We start from the raw sequence: 17,416 nt of genomic DNA, 5'->3' as shown, positions 1-17,416 counted from the left end.
TCGTGCCTTGTATGGCATGAAATGAAGCGCACTGAGGTTTTAATAAGAATGCCTGCCCCTCTTGAACTGGAGGTGAAGCCTGCATGCACCAGTAGGGTGAACCCAAAGCCTTTTAATAGTTACCCTTCAGTTGGGTCTCCTGTAGTAGAACTAGGTCCGGGGCATGCCTACGGAGATGTTTTAGCACTATGGACCGCTTGATTTTGTTACCTAGTCCACTGATGTTCCACGTTATGTCCTTCAGTGATAGCTGTGAGTGGGTCTCCATTGTGTGTCAGTGTGTGTGCAGGGCCATTCCTGCATGTGTTGAGGGAGTGACCACGACCCCCCCATTTCCACATGTCCCTTGTCCCCGTCCCTTGTGCCTGTTCCACTGAGCTAATACAAGTTACAATATGCAACAAACCTGAAAAACAGTAAAACTGCCATCCCATGAGAAACTCCCCACCCCACCCTGCTAAACTGCACATTGGGCTAAAAACTACCCACCTTCTAACTTGCAGAGTGCCTGTCGCCCTAACGATATCATGTAAACTAGAAAGGTTTGTCTGGCACCACTTTGACGAGCCGAATCCCATTACTGTATCGTAGTGTTTCCTTAGCTGCCCTATGTGGGTCACCATTGCTAACTCCTCTCCTAGCCCCAAATGACCAATTTACGACTCCCACCCGGATGGGCCTTCATAGAGCTGAAATACTCATGTCTTATGTACCTTTACCATTGTTCAACATAGTTTGTCGTCTTCATTCTGCCACCACTCCAGTGGGTGTAAGACCACGGCTGCAGGGCAATAGTGTGATCTCTCAAGTGTCCTTAATCCAAATTTGAATCAGTTGAATACAAAGTAAGAAAGGTCATGGTGCAAGTGTGTGATGATTTTGTAATCCAATGAATAATTTCTTTCCCAGTCTGGAAACCTAACTCCTTATATATGCTCAAATCGTCTCCCACCAAAGCTCCATGCCCTCCGATGCACATTTAAAGTATTTCCAGTCTATGTTACATGTGTTCTGAGATGACAGAAATGGACAGAAAATGTATGCAGCTCAAACTCGATGAAAAATACGTGACAGACAACAGTGATGTGCTATGTAAGCATGCAGCGTGTAGAAACAGGAACCAAAAGCTAAAGACTCCAGTCAAGCAACGTTTCACCCGAAACATTCCGCAGCAGGTCTCAACAGCGTGTTGGAGAGAATTCCTGCCACACCTGCGCCCCTCATTCAAGGACGCCGTTCATTGGCCTGGATAGCCGGAACGTACCACGGGTTGAGACTAGAAGTTGCCCATTCAAAATCCCCAAAAGCATTACTTATGAGGTCACGTCAGAAGTGTTGGCAGTAGGACACCCACTATCAAAAAGGCCTTTGCTACTGCCCGAGATTGGAAATGTTCCGACTCCATTTTCCCCTTATTGCATGTTGCTCAGCGGTCATTATTCCTCGACGGGCAGGCGTTTACATAAATATGCCAAAAACCACAACTGAAACATGATTCCGGTCACTGAAGTAACCCACACATGAAATCCACTCTATACAGCCTACCGGAAGCAGCATCCTTTAATGTTTCACGTCTGCCACTAAGAAGAACAATAAACACTAGCACATGAGAGCAGACGAGCGTTTCAATGGCTCACCCAGTGTACAGAAATAAACACTTCTATTGACTGTCTTGCATGACTAAAAATGAATCACAAGAGGCAATCCGAAGTTCCTTTATTGGATGACGTTAGTTTGGGCTTTGAAAGCTACTGTATGGCCATATATAGAAAATCATTCTATAAGCCACGAGGAAGAACAACGTTTTTTGCAACTTCCAAACTGCAGGGTGCATGAAGTGCATCCGTAATTAGGAGGCTTTATAAACTGAGCAAAGAATTTTTTTTTTTTTAAAAACCTTCCCATATAACATTGAGTGGTCTTTAAAGGATGGATCGGGCCTAATACTAGGCTGACATTTACAGGCCATTATGACGGCTGAAAAGGGCTGACATGTTGAATACAAGAGGCAAGATATTTTCCTGTGTATGACGAAACAGAAGAAACTGCCAGATGATGTACCTCCCAACTTGGGGATAAGGCCTGCAGTTAGGGCTGGACTGTTTCTGCCGAAGGAGGACCAAGTTGGATCTTCATATGGCCGGCCTCTAGGTATAGTGCCATAGTGGGGAAAAAAAGATTGACTGGGATGCGGAACAGGTAATTATCAGTGGCTGAAATTAGGTCAAACATTTCACACATCACCTTTTCTCTCTGATTTAACTCACCCAGTCTACATAATTACTGGGACAAAATTAAACAAGCTCACTTGGCTGGTGCTGGGGAAATCTTATTATATATATTTTTTAAAACAGCAGTTCAGTGGTCACACTTTATTTTACAAATGAAGCTCTGGTAATAGAGGGTGATAGAAGCCTTCTGAAAAGGGCTCATTTTGAATGGACGAAGGAGGATGGAGCCTCAATCTACGAGAGTTACTTTGAGCCCTATTTCACCTCAGCTTCCAGCTACTTTTTCAAAGGGTGTTGGAGGAGGAAGATTATTCACCGATTCTAGTTAGACACTTGCCCCTGCTTCTCCACTTCTGCTGGAATTCAAGGGACCACTGGCCTCTCCAAGGACTCTGAATCTATAGTAAATCAGGGACCTCCAGTACTCCAGACGTCTAAAGCTACTACTAGGTGTGGCACTGCAAGCTTATTCTACTAATTTACATCCCCTAGTTGGAAGCCAAATGGATCACAGAAAATCTAGGAGTTGGGAAACCTCAGAGGGCTGGCCACCGCACTTGGAGGACTTGGACAAAGCTGTTAGGCCCCAGTAGGATTCTTTGGGATGTGCCTTTCTCTGGACATAGATGCCATTGTGCTATTTTCTTTATTAACCATCGATTGAACAGATACCACCTTTCTCTTGTTTGTCTAGACAATTTCCAGCCATCAGTTTGGTATTTCTAGCCTCCAAAAAGAATTCTCAAGTGTAAAAGCATACCTAGCATGAGAAGTATAATCTCAGCACCCCCTCATTAGCACCAAGTGAGTAGGGTCATGCTCAGAACTTCCTGTCTTGCCACTCTCAGTGTTTGTGGGGAGAAAGTTATCAATTTGTGTGTAGTTTAGTAGAAGCACTTATGTAGCAGGACATTTTATTATGGCATTTTTTTCGTTATTAGTATTTAATACTGCTGCCATTCTTGCAGACTACCATGCCAGAGGTTCTGCCCATTCTATTATACTCTGTCTTTTAGGATAATCCATCCCAAAAGAAAGACAGCCAGGCACATCTTAGGGTAGGGATTTATATACCCAACTTCCTTTCAAGGCGCCCCCACCTTAACTACATTTTATCAGGATACCTATGCTTCAGTGTGCTGATCACCCTCAGTGGAGACAGTGGACACACAGCTGCTATCAGTGGATCACCACAGAACACCAACAACCTACTATCTTGGTTTGCTCTGTGGAACAAAGTTGTTGGTTGGGGGTTGTGGGCAGTTGGATAAGTTAATGTACAACGTTTGTGATACAGGGTGCATGGCACCAAAGGAAGGCATACTGTTAAGGTGTATGGCTGTGATCTGGTGGGCCTCACTTAATTTTAACTATATTAACACTGCATCGGGGAAGAGTTGCATATGATTAGATCCTTTTGCTTGACCATCGAAGGAGCCAAATATTTGCCTTAGAGCAAAGGTGCTCAACCTGGGGTGTTTGACGCCTACTCAGGTGGATCCTCAACTGTTTAGAAAATTAAGCAGTATATGTATAAAAAATTATATATACACACACACAAACATTAATAAAGTAAACCTAGATTTAAAAAAAAATGAAAATCTTAAAACGCTCTGTAAATGTAACAGAAATTGAAATTGGAAACTAAAAATTAAGTTGGTAACCTTCATTGATTTGTGACAGCAAATGGTAGTATGGATAACTGGTGCCATTGAAGCACTACTATGCGCCGACAATAAGAGTATGCATTATAATAAGCAAAAATAAATTGGTATGCTAGAGTCTAGCATATTGCTTCATTTTTTAGATAGAAGGCCACAGTTAAAAAAGCTCCAACATTCCTATTAAAATTTCCATTTACATTTTTGTTTGTGGATTAAACAAATGATTCCATAATGTGGGTATGTGTTTGATGCACATGTCCCACACACACACGAAAGCAGATCATCGCTCTTAAAGCATGAACAGACATTTCACTTCACTTCACATTAGAATCTTTCCTCCATCCATGAATTCCGCAAGAAGCTGAAGACCTTGCTGTTCGAGTAAATTTCCCCGAGGCTAGCCTCCCACATCGGCCAAAGCGTCAGGGTACCCTCAAGGTTAATAATCTGTTGTAAAAATACACATAGTATAACATTCTGGTTTCTGTACTTCCATCTATTCTTTTGAGGTTTAATTCGTATAAATTGCTCAGACCTGTATCCTACGCTTCCAATGATGATTCAGTGTAGTTCCATATAAGTCAAAATGTTAAGAACTACCTTAGAGCGCAATCCAGAGATCAAGAGTTATATGTAACTATTTGACCAGCTAATAGCAGAGGGCAACAACCCAATTTGCCTCTTTGAACGCTCTAAGAATTGGCAAGGAGCAAGATGCATTTCCTGGAACCTGTAAAATGTTTTTACACCGTTTTAAAATCTCAAATGCTAGGCAGTTCTTGTAATTTATTATGAGTCATCGTTTATCTACATGAGGCAAACATCTCATGCCGACAAAAGGCTAGTGTTTTCACAAAGTGCAATGTCTAGAGGTGAAACCTTTTTAATTATTTAAAATTGCACAGCACACCTGTGTGTAAACAAAGGAGCCCAAAATCGTGCCAAGGGCATTTTATATTGTACTTAATTGAGGCCAGCACTAACTAGAAATACTGCTTGTATAGCTTCCTTTAAATATAGTATCATTTGGCAATAATGGCTGGCAAGTCACACCCATCTCTTACGTCTGAGCTTGCTTGGAGGCTTGTAGGAAGGAAGTGCAGTACTTTATATTTGCCTCTATCCTGCCTCAACCCGTAGAGTTGCTCAGATTTTACCACCACTATTATGTAATATTACACGTTTTGTCTACAGCAGAGCATACACTATTTTTGGTACTTCTTGGTATTGGTGGACGTCTTGTCGTAAACGACTGTTCTAGCCCAATGGAGGGTGCTCATATAGGGTTTAACCATGGAACTAACACAAAACCTACGTGCAAGTCCGTACCCTCTGTTGGAGAATTCTCGGTCCTAGTATGTGTGATGATGTGTCTTGGTTCTGTGAGGAATGTTCAAACATAGAACCAAGTCAGGGGAATGTTCCTTAGGGGAACCTTGTGAATGTTCTAAGTGTGGCAGTTATTCCTGTGAGATGCTGGATGAGGTTGTTTAATAAAGACATCTTACTTGAACCAAATTATCACCTGTATCATCATTATTACAGTATGAGACCGCCCAAGTCTGATATTGGTGTGAACCGTTTCCTTTTTCACTGTATTATTCGGGAGTTTTGTCATAATATTCTCAGCGCCCAAATGAGTGTTATCTGTTTGTGTGTTTGCCAAGCGGACTTGCTTTTAGACAGTCCACCACCCATGTAAATGTGCTTGATGCCTCTTTGGCATATAGGTGCGTGTGTGCCGTGGATGTGTTGCTCAGACTCCTGGGTGCATTATATGATGTGAACATCAATTAATTGAATAATGTAGTTGTGTAACCAGGTTTTATTTTGCACCTTATTTGTGGAGAGAACAGCGGGTGGTGCGTCATATCTGTATACACAACATACACTTATTAGCATTACAAACACTTGCACATCAAGTGCTTTCCAATTCTCCGAAACCTTACTCACACAGTCTTAAGTATAGTGTTGCAACTGACTGACCTTCAAGCCTCTTAGGATCTGATAAACCAGGAACTGAATTCGGTCTTCACTCAGCTTCTCGTGCTTCATGATCTTCCCCAGGTCTGTTCCCATGAATGGCATCACCAAGTAACTGAAGGAATTCCAAACGAGAGACAGACAAGATCAGTAAACTAGCACTGTCCCCACATCAATGCAGGAAGAGAATATACAACACAATCACACACCGAGAAGTAACAGAACTATCGATATCTACACGTTACGAAGATGGAATTTATGATTCTCGCGTTCAAATTAGTTCTATAGTAACTTAGCCAACTAACAGAAGCAGGTTGTAGCACAGGAGTAAAACGTGGTCGCTACGTATTTTTGAAGCAGAAGAGGTAAAGGAGAAATCTTCCTTTGCGGAACAGAAGAGCAGCCACTTGTTTATTTGATCCAACGCCGCCATTCTTTAAGTAACTGGGCAGAAAACTTGACTGAAATTTTTTTTCAGTGCTCTAAATGTTACCTATAAGGAAATGTTTTCAAAGACATCTAGCAGAGATTCTTATATCTCTCAATCTGAAATCTGAAGAAGTATTGCATAAAGTGGAAACATCTAGCAAACTTTGCAGTTTATGTAGGGAGTGAAGGAAATAGCAGAACCTGAATTTGCCATTCCCCAAAAGTTAGATTCAAGAAGGATGTTTTTAATGTCCTAATCTCCAAGACATAGAATAAAAAAATATACAAGAGGCAGTACTGTGTTTTTTTTTTAATGGTAAATCGGGTAAATTAATTGGTGGTGTCGGGCGGCTGTTACATCAGGAACACGGATTGCACCCGAAGTCTTTCATGCAAGCGCTCAGATGTTACCTCATCCTAAATTGCTGACTATCACAATGACCAGAATTCACCAAGGCCACTCAAAAACATCCGCCATCTACTCCAGTAAATTTCCCACTACGTGCTGAAGTAGATTTTAGATCTCAAAACGTTTTTGGATTCAAAAAGAATCCTACGAGAAGTGGAAATCTGCAGTAGTCGTACATTTACTTTTCAAAACTTGCTCATTTAGATTTTTCATTGAGTGGAAAATGTGCACAGTCATATGTAATATGCTTCTGCACATTGAAATTTTTCTACTGTTTCCAGAGGGAACATATTTCTCCCTGTGAAGTACCCCCTTCCCTTCTAACACCGATATTAAACATGTTCTCTTTCGTTATAGCCAGGTTCCCTTCATCCTCTAAGTCCCATTAGAAAGTCTGATCTGGTTAGTTTTTGTAGGGCTTTAAAATCACATTTATCAGCTGCGACCGGAGGCTCGGAGGTGTTTGTTGAATGTGTAGGAGCCTAAAGATTTAAATACATACTAGAAACAGTGGGTGACGTTGGCGTGTATGGTGGCTAAATGAAACATAGCTCAGCACTGGGGAGCTAGTCAGCCGCCCCGAGTCACCAAATGGGCGGAAGACCTCGACTGGTGCATGATTAGAGAAAGAGCTGTTTATGTGGCCAGGGGCTGCCCAAAGAAGTGGGGTAAGATTTGGAACACCTGGAATAGTCATAAAGGGGAAATTTGCGAACCACCTACGCCAATACTAGTGCCAGAGGCACAATGCCTCATGTGGTGGAATGTAATGCGCGCACCAGAGCTTTTTTTTTTTTTTTTTACTTTTTTTTTTCAAGTTTTAATGTTCATACAAACAGGTGAGTGCATAGAGCTTACACAATATATGGTATATAACAGTCACTTCATACAGGGTACAGCATATGGCGCAACTTCATTAAACAGTTGTCAACACAGTTCAATCTGTAGGCTGGGCAGCCTTTACTACAATGCAGTTCAGATTTTCGTAGAGCAACGCATTCAACACCATCAAAAACAGTCACAAAATACAGGTGCATAGCTCAATATAGGGTCAGCAGTGATCATTTCCAACTCATAAAGTATCAATTTCCAGGTCATATCTGGCAACGCTATCAATGATGTTCATATGCTACATGTTGTAGGCTGGCGCTATCCGCTGGAGCCTACGGACTCAGCTAAGTTCTCCGTTCACAATTCCCTTCCATGTGGTAGTGTGCCTTTAGTATACAGATATGATCAAAATTCTACACCTCCGGAGTGCCTCCTATCATCTGAGAATGTGCTGCCTCCGCAGCCACAGGTCTGTCCTGTTCCAGTAGGTAACACTGCCACGGTGCCCAAATGTCCGCTGGCCTGGAGGCCACCGGTAACAGCTCAGAGTATGTTGTTATTTGATCCTGACAATATGTTAGGTTGTGAATCCAATCCTTAAATTTGGGAGCTCTGCCTCGGCCCCATCCACAAGCTACTCTACGCTTAGCCATAAGGAATGCCAGTGCCACAAACTTGCGGTTCGTTGCTTGTATCGGTTCTACATATCCCAAAAGCGCAAAAAATGGAGAGGGCTCCAGTTCCTCATTTATCATCTTCGAAACAGCAGTGAACACTTGTTGCTAGTAGTTTTGCACTGCCTCACAAGACCATGCCAGATGCAGGAAGTCGGCTCCTGGAGAGTGGCATCTGTCGCAACTATCCGACTCCCGCAGTCGGTACCTATGCAAGGGTACAGATGTGGAATAAAGCCTATGTATACATTTGTAATGACATATTCGGAATCTACTGCTCGACGAGACACGCTCCGTTTGTTGCATGCAGAAGTCCCATTGTCTATCAGTTAATACTATACGGAGTTCACTGTGCCAGTGCGCTCTGGCTGCCGGAGCTGGTCGTTCTATTAGAGTGTGTACACTTCTATAGATCATGGATACCAGCCTCTTAGCTGTGGTGTCTTGCAATATTCTCTGCAGGGGTGCAAAGGCTAGGGGTTCAATAGGAAAGTCAGGTGTAATTGACCTAAGGCCCTGACGTAAGCAGATATAAAGAAAAGTGTCAAGAGGCGTTGGTTGCGTGTCAAGCATCATCTGTTCCGCCGTGCGGAACGTACCTTCATGGTACAGGTCCCCCCATGTTAGAATGTGTAATCTCTCCGCAAACCTATAAAAGATAGCCTCCTGTAGTAGTGGCATGTCAGGGTGGTATGTAAGTGGCAAAGCCGGGGAATATAGCATGTGCGTATCCAACAATGTGCACAGCTGGGTCCATGCGTTGACAGTGCTCATCACCGTCGTTGGGGTTTTGTCTCTGCCAAGAGGGACCGGGTGGACCAACCAGTGCTCCGCCGCTATCTGTGGCAAGTATCTAGGCGGGTGTATCCAAAAAAAGGCATAATGCGCCTGAGCACTGTAATAATATAGTTCGAAATCAGGGATTCCGAAGCCACCCTGGACATAAGGTCTAGTAAGGGCCTCCCACTTGAGTCGGGGGGTCTTGCCCCCCCACACCAGACTGGTCAGTTCTGATTTTAGCTGCCGGAAAAAGTAACTGCCAGGGTAGAATGGGATGTTCAGAAACAGATAGAGCAGCTGTGGGAGGACCACCATTTTAATTAGTGATACTCTACCCGCCATCGAAATAGGCAGCGTGATCCAACGATTAATGTTTTCAGAAATACGCACCATAGTCGTGCCATGGTTGGTTCGCATTAGTTCATCTCTGTTCTTAGAAATGCGAATCCCTAAATAAAGAAACTCATCCTCACACCAGGCGATAGGATAATCCAAATGAAATTTAGTAGTTGCTGCTGTCAGGGGGAATAAGCATGACTTGCCCCAATTGATATGGACGCCAGACAGTTGGCCAAATCGTATAAACCCTCTGAGAATGGGATTTAGGTTCTGGCTGGGATCGCGGATATAGAGGGTAATATCATCTGCGTACAATGATATCAAGATTTGTCGCAGGTTACACTGCAGTGCTTTGTCATTATGATGCTGCCGGAGCATCGCCGCTAGAGGTTCAGTGGCGATCGCAAACAGCAGAGGTGACAACAGACACCCCTGCCGAGTACCCCTGGTTATGGGCAGGTTTTGAAATACCTTACCATTAATGATCACTTTGGCTACAGGTGATTCATAAAGCAGCCTAATCCAAGAAACAAAAATAGAAGGAAACCCCATGCGGTCCATCACTGCAAACACAGTCCCATTCCAGGGAATCAAAGGCCTTTGTGGCATCTAAAAAAATAGCCGCCATTGGCAGATCTTCCGAGACATTGTTCAGGACCGTGAAGAAGGTCCGTAAATTGTGTGATGTCGCCCTACCAGGGACAAATCCAGACTGGTCAAGTAAGACCAGGTTTGTCAAAAGGAGATTAAGGCGCGTAGCAATAAGTTTAGCAAGGATCTTGACATCGCAATTAAGCAGCGACAGCGGCCTGTAAGAGTCACAGCTATTCAGTGGCTTACCTGGCTTTAATAAGGACGTGATGAGGTCTGTACGCATGGAGGGAGGAAGATGTCCTGTCTCCAATGCATCCTCATATACCTCCCGCAGAATAGGTGCCATGAAGTCGATATAAGTTTTATAGAATTCAACCGGAATTCCATCTTACCCTGTAGCTTTGCCAGACTGTAGGTGCATTATGGCATCCCGAACTTCATCAAGCTCGAAAGGCATACTGAGAAACTGCCGTTGGGTGTCACTTAACCAGGCCAGCGAGACATCACCCAGATAGTCTTGTAGCGTGAGTTTGCCAGTTCCAGTAGTAGTGTAGAGTTTGGTGTAATGTGTTACAAACGCATTCAATATGTTCGTTGTGTCCCTATAAACAGCCCCGTCCAAGCTTTCGATCTCTAGCACTATGTTAGGTTGTCTAGTCAGTTTTATCGTAACAGCGAGTGCTTTTCCCGGCCTCTCACCTTCGCCATAACGACGCGCTACCCAGTGTCGGCCTCTAAATTTGGTTTCCCTGCAGGGCTCATCGGTATATTCCGTGAGTGTCTTACGAAGTTCAGAACACTTCTCGTTATCCGGGCAGCTGACCAGGGATTTCTCAAGAGATTTAAGTTTAAGTTCAAGGGCGGTCAGAGTGGATAGAATACTCTTAAGGATCCCAGAACCTTTCGCTATGCAGATCCCCCTGAGGGTGACTTTAAACGCTTCCCAAATAGTCTCTACGCTGACAACTGAGTCTTTGTTGCGCTGGAAAAATTCCAAAACTTCATCCTTCAACTCCTCCTGAAAGACAGCGTCAAGTAGCATAGTGGGCTGGAGCTGCCAGAACGACCGTGGTGGACCTAGGTCTTCCGCACAAAATGTTATTTTCACTGGCGAGTGATCCGAATATGTCCTGGCTAGCTGTTGCGCTGCCGAAAGGGCAGAGCATAGTTGTGACGATATAAATATGTAATCCAGTCTTGCCCAGGATCGTGCCTGCGCTGTGAAATGAGTGCCCTCAAGTTTATCAGTGTGGAGATGTCTCCATGTATCTATGAGATTATAGTCCTGGATCGTGTTACGTAACTCAATGCGTGCTTTAGTGTAGTGTTGGGAGGCTGGGTGTGACCTATCTACGGCCGGATCCAAAGATATGTTACAATCCCCACCCCAAATTACATGGTCAGGCCCCGTGCCCAGCACAGCGGCCCAGAGCTCAACAAACTATTGTGGGTCGTCAGTATTAGGTCCATACCTACTTACTAGGGTAAGAGACTTATGTCCCAATGTCCCCCACATGATACAGTATCTCCCCTGCGTGTCCTGCTTTTCCCCCGCCATACGAAAGGGTGTGTTTTGTTTTTTTTAACAAGAATTGCAGTTCCTCTAGAGTAGGTCGAATACGAAGAGACCTGAGCTTTATTTTTCCTTTCTGTAATGTCCTTTTTTTGTTTCTAATAAAAAAGAGTTTTAAATTAAAAAAAGTGTTTTAAATCACATTTGTTTTGTTCGTGGTTTAGGGTCTGAAGCTCGGGCCCATTATTGATTAAAGGAGATTTGTTATTTACAGGAAGTTAAGTACCTTCCTCCTTTTGCAGAATTCTTCAGACAAGAAAAATTGGCAGTTAGAAAACCATGCATGAAGACGAACGAAGATACAGACAGTACAGTCAACGTGCAACTGCTGCAGCAGGAGGTATAACAAGCACTGTTGAAAGCCAATATGTCGCACCTTCTTGACCCATTGGCTTTGTCAATCCTGTGCAGTATAAGGCAAAAAAATAAAAGCATTAGCAGAGCCAATGGTCTCGTGAATGCGAGAGCTGTTGGCTCTGGCAATGTGCTGAACAGCAGCCACGCTGGTGTACAGCATGGCTAAACGTTAGTGGTGTGGAGTAGATTGGAGTGGGGTAGAGTGAAATGGGGTAGATTGGAGTAGCTTGGGGTATACTGGGGTAGCGTGAAGTGGGGTATACTGGGCTAATGTGTTGTAGGTTGGTGTGGGGTAGTGTGGAGTGAGGTAGATTGAGGGTATCATGTAGTTGGGTAGATTAGTTTACAGTAGAGCGGGGTAGTGTTGGTGGGATAGATTGTAGGGGGTATACTGAGGTAGAGCGAGATAGACTAGAGTGGGGTAGATTGAAGTGGTATAGAGGGGTAGATTGAGTGGCGTGGAGTAGATTGGAGGGGGTATATATGGGTGGATTGGGGTACATTGGGGTACATAGGAGTAGATGTGGGTGGATTGTGGTACCTAGAAGTGGGGTAGATTGGGGTAGAGTGAGTGAGGTATATTGGGGTAGATTGTAATTGGGTAGATTAGGGAAGAGTGAGGTGGATCAGGGTAGACTGGAGTGGGGTAAAGTGAGGCAGAGTAGTGCTAAACAGCAATCCTTTAGAAACAATTGGCAATGTGTTCCCCATAAAAAATAAAGCTAGTGAACACGTTCAGCGCACAGTATTGGAGCGCTTTATAGGAGTACCAGTTCGTTGCACAATTCATAAATTTTTGGTTTTAGGGACAGAGATAAAATGATTTGCCCAAAATTGCTTCTTACTTAGTCTAGGCCCAGACAGTTTCTGAGTTTGTTTTTCTTAGCTCACATGGTTGGTATCGTGGAGTGCCGCCTGTACTGAAGGGAAGCTCCTTCAACTTAAAAGTTTGAGGAGACTAACGTACCACCTTCTCTGCAAGTAACAAGTCTGCTGGCATGGCACTCAATCACTGAGCTTAATGGTGTCCTGCATTAACTGCAGTGCGGGAAGCCGACACCTCGGGTCTGGGCAGTGTATCTTCATGCGCAGACTCGATTTCTCGGTTTCCTACCTGCAGCCTCTAGTCCACTCTTTTCCCAGCTCGTCACACGGTGGGACACATTGAACCCACCCCCTGTGACGATTTGGGAAAGGATAGGGTGACCATGCTCTCCACTCCCTGACTGAAATGAAGCCCCAGCACTACAGTGCTGCGGTCTAATACATCCTGGGCTACTAGTAAACCCATGTCATCAGGGGGTGGAGACTGGCACTCAAGGCTGTCTTTAGCTAGCTGATGAACTCGCAGGCCTCAGAGCTGTGCCAGCCCGACAAATACTCTAGATTAGGGGCTGCAGTTTGAGTGAATGCCAGCATCACTGTAAATAAAGCACAGTGTGTGGCACTGTGGAGCAGGCTGCAGCCTCCGCCCCCAGCAAGACCAATAAAGTGTGAACATGTGAATCAGTTTTTACCTTTTACCATTTCTTTAGTTTTTGACATGCCCCACTTCACCCCACTCTAGTCTACCCTGATCCACCCCACTCTTCCCTAATCTACCCAATTCCAATCTACCCCAATATACCTCACTCACTCTACCTAATCTACCCCACTACTATGTAGCACTATGAAAGTGGAGAGATGTGCGTTGTTTCCAAAGACCTCATAATTCCAGATGGGCCTGTAACTGTTACCAGCCCCACCCCCCCTATCGACATTAAGAGACCACTCGTATTGAGGGTCTTTGTGGTAGATTTTAATTTACATTGAGTTTATTTCTTCCCACATCATCACTTGCTTATAGAAAAGCTAGTGGGGAAGTTGTATTGTGCACTCGGTGCATCACAACACTTGGTTGGTCCTGAAAGCCTCTCAAAGTGGTTGCTAAAAGAAGACCGAAATGGCAAGAGTATCCCAAAGGGATACTCTGTGTATTGTATACTTGCGCTATAATTAATAATCCAGTAGTACTTTAGTTATGTGTCATTTAACAGCTCCTTTAGAGCACTCGGCGTTTTTGAGGCAGAACTAGAACAGTTCGGTGACCCTGGGATGCTGGACCGATCAGGATGGTTTCTGCTCATCCTGCTGTCTGCCCCTTGAGTGAAGGTTCATGGCCTGGCTATGTGCTGTGCCCAGTGTCCATCTGGGTGTCTGCCTTGTCGTTAGAGGGTAGAATGGGGTTTGTGCTTGAGGTATGGTAGAAGTCCCCCCAGTGTACTAATAGTACTAATGAATTATACATTCCTCCAGGAGTCAGACAACGGGATGAGTTCACATCCAGTCTCATCTCAAGGAATTCTGGTACCTTCGCTGAGATACATTTTGTACTGCTCCCCACATTTTGTCACTTGGTAGAAACTATAACCAGTTAGTTTATGATTAGAGCCCCACCCCCACCCGCCTCATGGATGTGCACATTTCAGCACTTTGATTTTTTTTTTTTATCCGTACTATTTTTATGGTTTACTTTATTTCCTAATTATGCGCAAACCAGACACACTTTTTCACAGCAAAGCAGTATATATATTAATGTGTTAACGCTGATTGATTATTTATAGTATTTCCGTGGCAACTGTTTTAAAGTTCGCATTGGTGGAGACTATAAAACAAAAATGTAAGGGAGAGATAAACTAGAGCGTGCAATTAAAAGTACAAAGTGCGGGGAGGAGCCTAGCTCGCAACCGCGATGGCCGCCTGACTCCTCGGCTCCGCCGACCCTGTTGCCATCCTCCCGGTTTCCGCGCTATCCTGCCTTTTACTGGAGCACTGAGCTACGACAGCGGAACCGGGAGGCAAACCCGGTCACGCCGATGTGTTTCTCTTCCTGATCCCGGCAGTGGAAGCCCCGGGACACCTCCACCCCTCCGGACGCCGATCAGCACAGCCCGGGTCTTTGTCTCGCGGAAACGGCCGGCCCCGTACAAAGAGACGGCGGCCATTACAGCTCGGACGGAGCCGACGGCAGAGTCCTGTCAGCAGCGCCTGTACCCCTGCACTTGGCTCTGGTACTCCTGATCCTGGACACCGCTGCTATCGGAGCTACAAGGTATCTGCTCCTCGGTCCCTAGACGGCTCCCCCGCAACATTGTTTCCCCGGAGATTTCTGCGAGCGCTATCTTGCTGCCTGCTCTCGGCTTCTGCAGTTGCAAGCCCAGGGCTGCTGGTGGGACGCGGGCGTCGGCCCGAACCACTCCACAACTGCGACGGGATGGATTTTGCTGCCCCTGTGCCCTTACACCGCTTCCATCGTGCCTCGACCTGGCAGGACGCAGGAGGGCTTGCCGAGAGTGAGGATGAACAACCAGCGGGTCTACCTATCGTTTGCCACCCTAGAGACCTGGAAGGGGTAACGTCCCTGCCCTTTGAGGCGCCCTTGCATCTCGGTGACATTCTGAGCGCTCTAGACGACCTCAGGTTCGCCATGCGGGCTGTGGCCTGTGAATTTGGGGCTCGGGTGGACGCTACACTGCCTGATGCCCCCCAGTCTGTCTGTATGCGGGACGCTGCGCCACACCCTGCGGCTACCATCTATGGCTCCCTCACTATTGTCGCCATTAGACCGCTGCGGTCGCGAGACCCAGTTATTGCTGGAATGCTGGTGGGGACACCCCCGAAGGAACGCACACTCTCTGGAGAGATGGCCCGGCTTGGGAGTCGCTGCGAGACGCTACGCCTGAGGATTTCCTCGGGGGCTACTGACGGACCTCCGTATCCCACCCTGAAGCGATCATTGCCGCTTGGACTAGCTGCCTCTGGTGAACTGTTGCCTTGCTATGGATCATCTGCCACGACTGTGGACCACACTACTGCGTCCGAGATGGACTTTGGCGATCGTTCCTTCACCCAGCTGTGGTCCCTTTGTTTGTCTCCACCTCCTAAGAGGTCTGTCGTACAGTTGGACTGCACCGTTGCACCGCACCGTAGGGGACAGGGTTGAGGAAGCACCCTCCTGGATCAGGACTGTCTCTCTTCTGCTGCTGGGACGCTGATGGACTGCCGGGGATTTGAATATTGGTATTGTACTGGTCTTGGGGTCGGGGTAAGGGCGGCCAGGGAACCTTATGCTAATCGAACTGGACATACTTAATTGGCCCTCCTCCGGACTTATGTGAATTGTATTTCTTTTTCTCTTCCTTTCTCTTTTCTTTCTTCTTCTCATTTTTCTCTTCTCTTACTACATTTCGGGTTTTTGGGGAGATGAAACACTCTGCTAGGGGGGGGTAGGCCGTAGCCTCTGCATGTGTGTAGGGTGGGGGGGTACATTTTAGTTTGTGTTTGTTTCTATGGTGCCTTTTGTTATTATCTGCTTTCTCTTCTCTAGGCCGTGTTAGGCAGCCTGGGGGATGGGTGGTAGCGCGGTGTTAGTTGGGATGCTGCATCCTCTCTTGGGGAGTGCATGCTGTGTGGCCATCCTCTGGCTGGAACTTGCATGTTGCTAGCCGCACTGATTGATAAGGATGTCTGTTGTTGAGTCCCACCTACATGGTCCTAGTTTTCTTTTTCTAGCTTGTATACGTGCAGAGTAGTACGACCTGATCTTACTTGTTGCGATGAAAACCTTAAAATTAACCTTCACTGATTCTGTGACATGGGGATATGGTAATTACAGTGTAACCCCTTTAATGCTTGCCTAAAACGAGAGATATCACTGTGTCGCCGTAAAGTTGCATTGATGCTCAACTGTTATCGTGGCCGGCCGGAAGGTTGTAGGCCCGTATTTGTTCTGATTTGATGCACAATAAAGGTTTTCAAAAAAAAAAAAAAAAAAGTACAAAGTGCATCACTGCCTACTAGGTGCACAAAAGATTGCACGAAAAATGAGTTAGTCACCTAAAAGCTATCTCGAAAATATTTGTCGCTTAACATACCTGCAAAGTACAAATAAAGTGCTAAAAAAAAACACAACATGCAACTAACTGCACTATTATACAATGTGTGTATTCTAACATGTACAGAGCGCTTCCATTAACACAATCGCACTCTGCTTTTTTGTACGTGCCATTTCAACCATCTTAGCACATTTACTTTATCAACACGCAACGCTATGTTTTCAGAATGCGGTTATGGGGATATTTATAATGCTTTAGTACATTCAGCAATCCGCATTGTTTCAAACTTATTCATAGTCTAATTACAGCTGAATTATTTTGTTGATGTGCGCATAAACCGCATGTTAAAATTACTCAACATATCCGCACCTTATGAGCGGGGTCAGTAGTGGGCGGGGGCTACAGTAGAAAAAACTGTTATTGTGACGTTGAGCACAAGCCCCTGTAGCGGATGCATAGCCCATTTAGCCACCAAACTCAACATACACACACATCTGTCTCTCTCTATATGTGTATCTGTCTGTCTGCTTCTGCGTCTCTGTATCTTTCTGTCTAAAAGTCTGTGTCTCTATCTGTGTGTCTCTGTCTGTGTCTCTGTGCATCTGTCTCTGTCACGCACAAAAAAGCAGAGTGCGATTGTGTTAATGGAAGCGCTCTGTACATGTTAGAATACACACA

At 45.2% G+C, this 17,416-nt stretch overlaps 1 protein-coding gene across 1 annotated transcript in view; it reads right to left on the bottom strand.

Moving 5' to 3' along the window:
• Nucleotides 1-17,416, bottom strand: part of MAPK12 (mitogen-activated protein kinase 12) — a 431,974-nt gene that overhangs the window by 248,862 nt on the left and 165,696 nt on the right. Inside the window, exon 4 of the mRNA XM_086967390.1 lies at nucleotides 5,882-5,993. Within this exon, the coding sequence (XP_086823516.1) occupies nucleotides 5,882-5,993 (112 nt within the window). The remainder of the gene's footprint in view (nucleotides 1-5,881; nucleotides 5,994-17,416) is intronic.

Source organism: Lissotriton vulgaris, chromosome 1_1, assembly GCF_964263255.1.
Source record: "Lissotriton vulgaris chromosome 1_1, aLisVul1.2, whole genome shotgun sequence".
Lineage (NCBI taxonomy): Eukaryota > Metazoa > Chordata > Amphibia > Caudata > Salamandridae > Lissotriton > Lissotriton vulgaris.
This window is presented reverse-complemented; position numbering and strand designations above follow the sequence as displayed.